Source organism: Numida meleagris, chromosome 5, assembly GCF_002078875.1.
Source record: "Numida meleagris isolate 19003 breed g44 Domestic line chromosome 5, NumMel1.0, whole genome shotgun sequence".
NCBI lineage: Eukaryota > Metazoa > Chordata > Aves > Galliformes > Numididae > Numida > Numida meleagris.
In genome coordinates this window covers 7,386,658-7,399,098 of record NC_034413.1, presented here as the reverse complement: position 1 = coordinate 7,399,098, position 12,441 = coordinate 7,386,658, and the positions used below count along the sequence as shown (strand labels likewise).

The 12,441-nt window shown below is 36.4% G+C and overlaps 1 protein-coding gene across 5 annotated transcripts in view; it reads left to right on the top strand.

Annotated features, from left to right (window-relative positions):
* Positions 1 to 12,441, top strand: part of ATRNL1 (attractin like 1) — a 432,638-nt gene that overhangs the window by 60,760 nt on the left and 359,437 nt on the right. For all 5 annotated transcript variants that reach the window (XR_002439678.1, XM_021399846.1, XM_021399844.1 and 2 more), the window contains exon 8: positions 9,438 to 9,693. Coding sequence is in view for 4 of the 5 variants with exons in the window: in XM_021399846.1 (XP_021255521.1) it covers positions 9,438 to 9,693 (256 nt within the window). In the remaining variant the exon portion in view is untranslated. The remainder of the gene's footprint in view (positions 1 to 9,437; positions 9,694 to 12,441) is intronic.

Genomic DNA, 12,441 nt, shown 5'->3' with positions numbered 1-12,441 from the left:
TATGGATTTGTGTTAATTCAGAGATCTCTGTAGATCTCAGTGAGGAAATGCAACTCATTAATATCAATGAAAGTTATAAACAAGTGTAGTTAAGAAGCTGTTGCTTCTGCCAAGGGTATAGTTCCTTAGTAATTAGAATCCACTAATAATGAATGCAGTGCCACTCATGTCAAATAACTAACTAATATGTAAGTCACTCTGAATGTAATGCCGCCTATTTATGTCCATAGAAACTACAAGAGATGCAAAGAGCTCAATAATACTCTTTGGTAGAGCAAGTTCTCAGCTAGGAAACACTATTTTTCAACACAGTCACCACCATTAGCTTTGTATTTTCACCAGCGATGAACAAGAGCCTGCATGCTGCACTCATAAAAATCTTCACCATCGGAGGTGACACACTGTCACTGTCACTGCTGCTGAAATGCACCATCCACTGCCTCACTGTGCTCACATCCACTGTTTGGTCTCCATGAACATTCAGCAAGTGTCAATGAATGTCAGTGGTTGCCTCTCTGCTGTCAGTTGTCAGACTGCCTATCTGCTGCCATCCGTCACATGGCAACAAAATATAATGGAATACTGGGGGGAATATTCATCCTCTACTGCCATACCACCAACATTCACCTCTGATGTCATAGGCCAACACAAAATAGGAGGCATTACTTTCAGAGCAGCCTTCATACATTGCTTCTCCTAGCAATCATGTCAAATGTCAAAAATTGCATGGGCCAATGGAGCTGATCATGTAAGTTGAATAAATGTGAAGTGAAAATGTGTGTGCTTTTAAGATAAATTCTTAATTTAAGATAGACTTTTTTTTCCTTTCACATATTCAGTCTATTGAAAAAACCCAAAAATAAGCGAGTGTGAAGAGTGGCAGGACATCATATAATACCTAGAGATGGCAGCTCTGAGCTGTGTTTTGAGCTGTGTACTACTCATTGTTCAACGTTTTCTTTTTAGAGGAGAGAAAATAATATCCACCTAGAAGAAATTAGATTAAGTTTTTGACTTCAACTCCTGAGATTTCAAAGCCCGTGCTAGACCAGAGTTAGAGCACAGAGCTAGTATTGCCTGACTGTGGTGGAAGCTAAATTGAAGCTATATAATTGACTCTGTGGAGAATGAAATAAGTTACTGTGCCATTTCCCTCAGAAAGCTTCTTTAGTTAAAATTGAAGTACTGTACTTCTTTACTCTGAAGAAAAGAGATCAAAAGACTCCCACTGATGTATAGTTATAACAAGTGACTAAGACTTTTATACTCTCTCCACTATAAATGCATAAAACGTGTTCTTGCTTTTAGACCAGCTAAATTGTTAGATAGTGTTGCCTTCAGTGCCTCTTCAGGCTGGTTATTGGAAAGGCATTACCCATCTCTGTTAGCAATTGGTTCTCCCATGTCTCAGAGATTCTATACAGTTTCAGGCATCTTGATACTTGAAAAATGTCAACATAGTTTGAAATAAATCATAGAAGAAAAAGGATTATGAAGAGACTGGAGATAATGGCTTGTGAAGTTTTTAAAGCAGGTATATACAGCTTTGGCAAATCACAACTAGGCAGGAAGTTAGATGGTAAACTGAAAACTACTAGATGGCTGGAATAAAGTATGGTGGGAGTTGCATAGAGAGTGAGTGTATAGTCACTGCTGGGCATAATGAACTTCTGGTCATATCACAGAGTTTGACCTTATAATTAAACTGCTCCTACTAGTCCCGTGGCAGTGGAAGGTTGACTGGGCATTGAAATTAGATTCTTTTGGGTTTGGCAACAGAAATGAAGCAAACAGGCTCACATAATTGTAATTGTAAAGATGTTTCTTGGTATTTGGGCCATTTCATATGTAGTCCAACTTAATTTGACTCATTTATGTTCTATGAATGTTATGTTTGATTTTAAAGCTTTATTTAAAAAAGGGTTATTGTTTTGATTTCTTTTCCAAATTAATTGGTATTGATGTTGAGTATGTATGTCTCTTCTGACATTTCTGTTTGTCTAATCAAAATCTAGAGTTAACAAAACAAGAGCAAAACCTTTTTCTGCCTTAATGTGTGTGAGAAGCTCTTTCACCAGTTATTGTCCTTTTATATGCCTACTCATGTAGCTATTGTATCAAGTGGCAATTGTACTATGATTTGGAACAGTACTAGGAATATAAAAGTCTTTTCTAACCATTCAATTAATACTTGTTAGCAGGTTGTACCATGAAGTTACATATTCTTTTTATTTTACGGCTTTCAATTACATCCTCTGCACAGCCTGCTTTTTAATTCTGATTTGTAGATCTCAGAAGTAATTGATAATTAGGTGAGATCAGCAATCACAAGATTCTTGTTTATAAATGCTGTAGACTTCTGGTTTTGACAAAGAGCTCATGCAAGAATTCTTAGTTAACATACTGGATCACCGGTCATTTTTGCAATTTTTCTTTTTACTCCTATTAAGAACAAGAAATCATTTGCCCATTTGATGGAAAATTCTGTAGATTACCTTGTCACTACTTATGAAACTTTGAACATGCAAATAACAATGTTAATTAATGGTTATTCACTTAAAAGCAGAGGATTTATATTTGAATTTTGAGCCTTTATTCATTTACATAAATAAGTGGTTTCATACAGATATCTAACTTTCTTCTTTGATATAACTCTAAGGATAAAAGTACATTGAAATATTTCATGCTTTTTCAGGCTTGTAAAAGTATTTTGACTTTTAAATTATGAAGTTCAGAGTGTTAGGATGATTGCTATTTGTTTACCAGAAGTCTCTTTTTTTTTGCTGTGCCATGTGTTTAGGTCACACAAAGTAATTGACTTTCCAAAGGTTTTTTCCTCCCTAAGAAATTTTTCTTTGCATTTACAAATTGGATATTGTTCATGATCATCTAAATATATTATTTTTTGAATTGTTTGTAGTAGGGATTTTTTTTTTTTTTTTGAGGAAATGGTAATATCTGTTGGGAAGTTTGAATTCAATTGAAACTAACAATCTCTAATGTTGCCTGTTTTACTGATTTGCCCCTGAACAATTGCCAAGAAACCAACTGTTGTGGTCTGTAGGTGGGAATGTCATGAATAAGCGAGCTGCATACCTGCTCCTCTTATGGTGGAAACTATTCATTTCTGCAGGAATTCCCTCCTGGGCAGGAACTCTGAATTACATATTGAATATATAGTGCAGTTTTATATGCTTTGCATGCGGTAACATTTGTACGCAATTTTCATTAAAAAAGCTGCAATGTTTTTAGAGGTTTCTGTAACTTTTTAGGTAAATTTAGTTGTTTGAAGTAACGTATCTAAAATGAGCCAGGTTAATTTCAATCTCCTGTGATCTTCACTCCGTATGTTTGAAGATCTTGCTTTTCACATGTGGTATCAGAAACTCAAAACAGGAATGTATTGGAGGTCCCATGTCTTCTTGACGCTTATCTGCCTGCTGCTCAGCTGTCTGTTTCATGCACAGTCTGCCTCTTGGCCTTTGCATTCGTCCAGCGTGAGGAGTGCAGTTCTTAATATCTCTCATGTGGGACATGTGTCCAGATTATTGTTACTTTTTCCTCTCTAGTTTCATGAAGATACACTGTTTTTTAAAAATCTTTATTTGCTTTTGTTCATCTAATTACTAATGTAGTATCCTATCTTAATTTGAACAAGTATGTATGTAGGTTGCTCTGAAAGTAACACCTCCTATTTATGTCCATGGAAACAATAGCTACAAAGAATACAACAGCACTATTTAGTGAAGCAAATTCTCAGCTACAAAACTCTCTTTTTTGACAGTCACCTCTATTAGCTATGCATTTTCACCAGCCATGAACAAGAGCCAGTAAAAACCAGCCAAACAAAAAACCTACAACAAAACAAAAAAAACAACGGCACCAGTGGAAGGTGAACAACTGCTTAACAGCTGCTACGATTACATAATTTCTAGGAAAATGTTGCCCATGCAGTTCATCTTTCATCATCTCAAAAAGATGAAAGTCAGAAGGCACCAAATCCAGACTATACAGTGGATGTGGTAGGATAGTCCAGCCAAGATTGACTATATGCTCTACAGTCTTTGAACCAGTATGGGGCCTGGTGTTATGGTGTTTCAAGAAAAGGATTGTCTTCTCTGGCCTGACTCTGCAAGTTTGAGCCTTCAGCTTAGTGCTGTGATGTAGTGGTCAGAGCTGATGGTTCATCTGGGTTCCAGGAAATCCAGAAGGATCACCCCTTTCCTATCCCAAGTGATAGTGTTCATCACTTTCCGTACTGAGGTCTGCATCTTTAACTTCTTCTTAGATGGGGAATTTATATATTACCACTCCACAGATGGCTGTTTTGACTCTGGCTGAAGTGGTGTCACCACTACATCTTGTCACCAGTAATGATGTGATCCAGGAAACCGGTGCCTTCGCTTCTATTGGTTTAATAGGTCCTGACAAATGATATTCTTTCTGTTTCTGTGTGAACATTCATTGGAATGTTTGATTTGTTGGTGCAAATTTTGCAATAATGCAACATTGCCATCATTGTTTCCAGTGCATTGAAGCCAATATTCAGCTCCATACACAATTTGTAGTCTGCTAATTTGCATGGATAAGCACATCAAGATGCTCTTCATTTTGTAGTATGACAGCTGTGCATCACCATCTGGAACATGCCTTGTCGTTCACATCACTGTCACCACTGCTGAAACCTGCTGCTTCACTGTGCTCACATCCACTCCTTGGTCTCCGTAAATGTTCACAAGCATCAATGCATGTCGGTGGGTGACATTTTTTCCACATACAGGAATTCAGTGATACACCTTTGCTTCATATGCACTTCCATGTCAGATGCCATTGTGTCAGACTGCCCATCTGCTGCCATCTGTTCATGGCAACAAAATGTAATTGGATATTGGTGGAAAGGTTCAACCTCTACTGCCACACCACCAACATCCACCTCTGATGTTGTGGGCCAACATAATAAAATAGGAGGCATTACTTTTGGAGAAGCCCTCATAATATGTTTCCTTCCTGTGCTTGAAGGTGAGCAGTATTTGTGTACTTGTCCTCTTGAAAATCCATTCGGTGCACTGGGAGTTAAAGAGTTAATGCTGCAGTTCTGTGGGTAGTCGATACACTTCATTAGTAAACTCATTTTTTTCCCTTTAGCTCATTGCTGCTATTTCCCTCATCTGGGCCAATCTCCAAACCTTTTCACTTCCTCCCTGCTCCCCTGCTTCCTTCCCAGGGCATGGATCCATGGGTCCCTTCACTCCCTTCTCATGGAAACCAGGCCGAACCATCACAGAACATATACCTTGATGTTTACCTAGTTTGCTAGGGGACTCCTTATCTTTCAGCCTTTAGGCTGCACTTGTTTCCTCTCTAGACTTCTCAGAAAATGCTTACTTTTACATATCTGTTTCAATATCTATTGTTTTTGTCCTTTATAAATATGCTTGTAACATTTTTCATTCTGTAGTTCTTCTATGGACTTTGGTCTGTGAGCCTTTCTTTCTCCTTACTGAGCTGATCATAGCTAACTTTTGAAGTGGTTTTTAATTTTTTAATTCTCATTAGCAGCAGTAGGATCTGCTTAATCTCAGAAATAGTCTGGAGTGAAGCTTACTTAAATCTGTTTTAGAGGTTGATAAAGCAGTTTTCATAACCTTGTCTTTCACTCTGTGTAACTCTGTGAATAGTTTTGTGTACAGGATCTGCTGTGTCATTTAGAAAGATTGCTCCTTACAGAAGTGTTCTCTTATCTGGATACTGAATCATTTAAGTAAAACAGTGAGGAGGACATTGCCAGCTGTCTGAGTGGTCATTTTGAAGTTCATGTGGCTCTTCAGGTCACCTTTTTAACGCATTGTGTTTTGCTCTGTCTCAGACTATATTTTATTTTTAAAAACTGTTATACTTCACCTGCAAGTCCCTAATTAGGTCCTCCTTTCTTCTGTGCTTTACATTGTGAGAACTAAGTGGCAGTTTCATCGGTGAGCTCTCTAGGATCATTTTAAGAAAAGTATTTGCTCAAACCATTCTTGTTTCACTAGTCTACAAATCTCCTAAAAGCCTGGTTGTGGTTTAACCCAGAAACAGGTGAGCACTACACAGCTGTTCACTCACCTCCCCCCCCACAGTGGGATGGGGGAGAAAACTGAAAAGTGCAAGAACTCACACATTGAGATAAGGACAGTTTAATGAAGAGAAAAAAAAAATAAAGAAGAGGGAAACCACCACCAACAAAAGAATACACAAAGCAAGCAATGCACAGTACAGTTACTTACCACTTGCTGACCGAAGCCCAGCCAGTTCCCAAGCAGAAGCAGCTCTCCTCTCCAGTGCCCTCAATTCTATTGTTGAGCGTGATGCCATATGGTATGCAACATCTTTTTGACCTGTCTCTGTCAGCTGTGTCACCTTCCAGCAACTTGCGCACCCCCAGCTTCTCTCTGGCAGGGGAGCACAAGGAGCTGAAACATCCTTGACTTGTTGTAAGCAGTGTTCAGCAGCAACTAAAACGTCAGTGTGTTATCAACATTATTCTCACACAGCACTGTACTAGCTACTAGGAAGAAAATTAACTCTATCCCAGCCAAAATCTGGACAAGCCCTCATGTTTTAATAGACTGAAATGCTACAACATATTTCTTTATAAAAAGCAAAAAGATGACCTTTGAAACTAAACCTATTTTAAAAAGTCAGAATAGCACACTAGAGGTCAGCAGCTCTATTTTCAAGATGATTTAGCTATTTAGAAAGAAAATCAGAAAGCTTATTCTGTCATAGGGATTTTTCTGTCATAGTGATTTTCCTTGCAATCTCAAGAATTATGACAGATTGTACTACAAAGACATCACTGGGTAATAGACTAGACTGGTAGAATACAGATTCTACCTGCAGCCTCGGTTTATTTCTTACTAGAGAGATGTTGATGATCTCTAAGTATTTTAATTATTTATAAGTAGGAACACTTACTTGATTTTTCAGATGCAAACCCTGCCACTATTTTTACAATAAATTAACAAACTCAACTGGTATTGTTACCACCTTACTTTCTTGGCCCTTAATCTTAAAGTGCAGGAATCTGTATTCGACACTCAAAATAGGGACTGGAGTTGTCCCTTACATAGAGAAGGAAAGTAGCATTACTGAATGCAATAGGGCATGTACCTTCTTCTTAAAGCATGCGTATAAGGCAAGACAGGTTGGCCTGAGGCAGAATCTCCTAGAAACCTCTTTTTACATCTTTGGTAGATGACCCAAACTCCAGTTAACAATGACACATTCTTTCTCTATAAATATGATGGAACTAAGAAGGTACTGTAAAAGCTACTGTACAAAAAGTATCTTGATACTACCATTATAAGCAACATCATTCAGCGCTGATATCAGTCATGTTTTTGGGTTGTCTTATTCTTGGACAACATGCTTCTTAGGGGCAGGGGAAGAAAGGGAGAGATTCTGCATATTGTGTTGTTTGGAATATTGGATCAACTCATCAGAAGAAATCTTCTGAATCAATAACTGTGCTGTAGCATGCTTCTGCTTTTATTTCGGAAAACTAAGGCTGGCAGGAGCCTAAAGCCAGCCATAACATCATGTAAGTATTTGTCTACAACCTCTGTTTTAGTTACTGAGTTTGTCCAAAATCTTCCGTTAGATGTATGGGGAACCATTCCTTTGGATCTTGCCTTCCTTTATGGAATTTGAGAATTTGTCAAGAAAGATCTATCGCTACTGCATCTTTCTAATTAATAGTAGCTGATATTTGAGAGCGTCTTCCAGAGTAAGTCTCCTCATTACAAGGCAAAGACCTAGAGGGAGATTTCTCAGTAAATACCAACATGAGCTAAAATGCAGCTCAGCAGACAAGTATTGCCAGAACAGCATTCAAAACAAGTCTTCATTCCTTACCGATGATAACAATAACTGTTATGGTTTGACAGTTGTCACTGTGGTATTGTGACAGATGTCTTGGTAGCCTTTTGACTGGCATGCTTCTTTGATGCCTGTAGACTCTGTCAGTGTTTACATCCCACGGAAACAATCCCTTTGGTTGTGTGCAGTCATAGCCTCCTTACAGACCTTCACTCAAGGTCTTTGAAATGTGTTTTTATTTCATAGCAAATGAGTGACTTCAGATATATGCCTAGTACAGATATAATCCTGGTACAAATTCCTACTGAAGATTGTGAACATCTTTTGTTCAAAGACCAGTGTAGGCTATTCTCTAACACAATGTAGCGTTGCATAGGAACAACACTAAGTTCCAAATTAAGAAATGTTTACGTGCATCAAATGAAGGACGGCAAACCAAAATACAATTTCTAAATAGACTGTCAATCTACTGATCATCCATATTTTATGATTTCCCCGTGGTTCATTCCAACTTCCTATATTATGCAGTTTATTTATCTTAGTCTTTTTTTTTTTTTTTCTTTTCCCCTGAGGCTCAGTAGTCCATGCCAAGCAAAACTTTGCTAAATGTGGTAAGCCTGCAGCTTTCTTGAGGCCCTGGAGTATTTGTGATACTGCAGTGTGCAGGAGACAACTTTCAACTGTACAAACACCATACAGATGAGATACTGAGTGCATGTGGACTTGGTATGCCCTACCAAAGACTAACTGTTATTCTCCGAACTGGAAGCAGTATTTTTCTACCTGGGATAAACTGTCCTTGAATAGTGAGCCAATCAGTGAGGCCAACAAGCTGGAATTCATTCTGTGACTCTATATGCCTTGGTTTGAAGTTAGAGAACTACTAGAATCATTTTCAAGTCAATATTTAAGTAAATCAATCATTACTTATCTCAAACAACAACGCCATCTGTTTTGATATGTGGTTAATGCATCCCTTTAGAAGAACTCAAAATACTCTCCCACTGAGATTTGATTTTAGCACACGTGCCCAAGGAGATGATGTACACGCATTGTCCCATTTCTTTGGGCTTATTTATGTATGATTGTGAAGTTTCTCAGGACTTAAGTTATGTTGTCATTAAGATAAAATGTTCTCTCTTGTGCATATGCCAAGTGAAATTCATATAGCTTGAGTGTGTGGTAAATTACATTTTAATTCTGTGAGCTATTTCTTAAGAAAACAGTATAAATCCCTTTCTGTTTAGATTTTTAATAGCTGCAGTATGAATTAGAGTCATGTAATTAAAGTTTTTCTGCTTGAAGTAATCTGGTTGAGATTCATTTTCGTGTCATTTTCATGGCTGGGTTTATTCTTTAGCAAAGTGCTCTCCTTATCATCACTTTTGGTTTATCTTAAATATTGTTTTCTGGGACTAGTTTCTATTATTGAGCTGTTTAAGATAGTATCGGCTGTATGTGAAGATTTAAATCGGACGGTTTAGTTATAAAATTCTATGCAGCACAGGAATACGCAGTTCAGATGTTATCTTTTTGTAATCCATTATCTGCTCTTTCATTTGTCCCAATCTTTACAGGAAGACATCTACATGTATGGAGGCAAAATTGAAACAAATAATGGCAATGTTACTGATGAGCTGTGGATTTTCAACATACACAGTCAAACATGGAGTATCAGAACGCCCGCTGTACTTGTACATGGCCAGCAGTATGCTGTGGAAGGTCATTCAGCGCACATTGTGGAGCTGGACAGCAGAGATGTGGTTATGATTATCATTTTTGGATATTCTGCCATATATGGTTATACAAGCATTGTGCAAGAATACTATATCAGTAAGTCGCTTTCAAGTAATTTTTTATCATGCACTGATGAAAAAAATTCCTTAGGAACACTTCCTGTTTTCACAAAAGAAAATTCATATTTGGCAATATAATCTCAACTTTTTTTCCTTCAGATGACATAGATCAGATTTATTGTTAGGAGCCTTTATGCACATTTGGAGTATAATGGCTTTGTTTATTTGTTAAAGGCTGAAACAAGAAGTTCCAAACAGTAGTTTTTATTCCGATGATACTTACTCTTTTTAACTGTAGACTTAATGATTTTACTATGTACTAGAGTAAAAAAGAGTAAACAGAGTTAAAACTAAAGGGCAAAACAGAATACAATGAGCAGTAATTATTACAAGAATTTAGTTAATTTTGAAGATTCTTTAATTAATGTTGTAATATCTTCATACTGATTTTCAAAATGTAATAACTTAGTTTATCATTATGTATAAGCTATTCTCAGAAGTGTATACTCGCTCCTTCTAGAAGAAATAAAAACATTATCAACAATTTTTAAATAATCCAACGTGTCTGGGTGGGATTCCTCTGCCACAATGGCAAGCTTTTCTGATGAGTAATTTTAAATGTTAAATTAAATCAACAAAGACATTTTATCTTGCACGTGGTACTTCTAAGACATTCTTAGAATAATCTTGAAAATACGCCTTCTGATACATCTTTAAAAATGTTTTTATACCCACTAATTCAAACAGCGTTTGAATTATTGTTTTCTGTAGAATTGATTTGAGTCTCTTGCAGTTATTTAGGCAATCACAGAATGCATACGAAACTTCAAAGTAGTGTTTTTATGTGAAGACATAATAAATGTCTGTTAAATAGTTTCATTTACTCATTTGCATTTATGCATATTGATATAGAAACTGTGCAAGCAGATTTGTGAGATGGGGAAATCCCTTCAAAATGTAGAGGATTCTTATGCTTTCTGGCATTACCTGTGAGTTGTAGTGATGTTGAGCAAAGCTGAAAGAGAATGGGAATAAGAGGAAGAGTGCAATGATATGCTTATTCCACATTGGAAAAATTTGATTAAACTGAACAAAGTTACTAAAAATGCCTACTCTCAGAATTATGTTTCACAACAATATTCAGCAGGGGGCTTGAAACTCGATGATCTTTGAGGTCTTTTTCAACCCAGGCCATTCTATGATATTCTATGATAATATTTTAAGGCTTGGTAAGTATTGAAGGCCAATGTTTTTAAAAAACGTAATTTCTGTTTTTTTTTTAAATTGTTTAAGAAAAAAATGCTTTCCTTGAAGGCATATTTAAAACAACAACAACAAAAAAAACCCCTCAATCTGAAGTGTTGCTATTTAATTTTATCTCTTTGAATTTCCATCTCCTTTCTCTCACCCCCAAAGTCAAATGAATTTTATGTCAAGTTTTCCTGAATTCTTTGTCAGCTGCAGCATTAATCTACATTTTTGCAATTATAATATCATTTTTAACAATGACATTCAAGATATTTTTTTGGACTAAGAATGACTAGTTTCTGGGGAATTTAGCAGCTCAGAATCAAAAGGTATGGGAAGTACCAGAAGTATTGATATGAACCTACTTGAACTGGAAAGAAAATTTCTAATAATGAAGGGCTCCTGATATTGTGGAAAGAAATATCAAAGTTCCCCGCTCTTATTTATTTTAAAAAATATATTGTGTGAATGTTTCATATTGTACTGTTTTATTCTAAAAGTTATCAGCTATTGCTTTTAATTCTAATGAAGGTTATTTACCAGGTATGCACAAGATGCCTTGTAGAAGAAAGAGGCATTGTATAAATCTTTTCCTTAGATTCATATTAATTGAAACTGCAAGTGATCCAGTCTTTCAAATGAACTTTAATAATCTTGTTACGTGGAATTCTGATGCCAAAGCCTTCTTTTAGTTACTATGACCCTGATTTCCACGGGCTTTGGTTAAAGAAAGAACACCCAAAAAGTTTTCGCTATTTGTGAACTCCCCAGATTTTCTCATAGACATGTGGTTCTATCTACAAAGCATGTTCACTGAAGGTGTGCATAGTCTCAAAATTTCTCTCATGTTTGTCAGATTAGTAAAGAAAATAATTTTTATCAAAATCAACTAAGTCCTAGAAAAATCAGACCTGGCTTGCAGCCAGAATTTCACCATGCGAAAGCACAAGAATTTGTTTCTACTCCAAGGGTATGATAGTTACAGTAATAATGAAAGCTTTCTGTTGTCCTTTCTTGCTATGATTGGAGTTACGACTTCTGAGGAGACAATAAATCTTGGTATGGGAATTATGTGGCTGATTTTACTAACTTGAACCATAAAGCTTTTCTGGGTTACTCCCCAGGGAAATTTATTTCCTTTTAGGTTGGCAATATCTCATAAACCTTTTGAGAATCTCAATGTGAGTCTCAAGGTGAATATAATAATAGTGTTTTGTTTTAGCTAAAGTTTATAAAAGCTCCATATACATTAAGAAACTTCTGAATAAATCTTCTGTGATTTTATTTTATTCTTTAGAAGGTAGAGATTTGTTTGGAGCAGCAACATATCACTTCAGTTTTTAGGCTGAAATTTTTTATGACTTTAGAAGTAGATCTTAGGTTGCTTTTGATTTAAAGATATTTCTTTGAAGTAGAGTTAAAAGAAATGGCCCTATGATGTAATGTATACTTCCTCTGTTTCATAAGTTATGAGCTTCATAATTGCAAGAAAAAATCTTGTAGTTTATTGTCACGGCAATTAAGCAAAATGGGACAT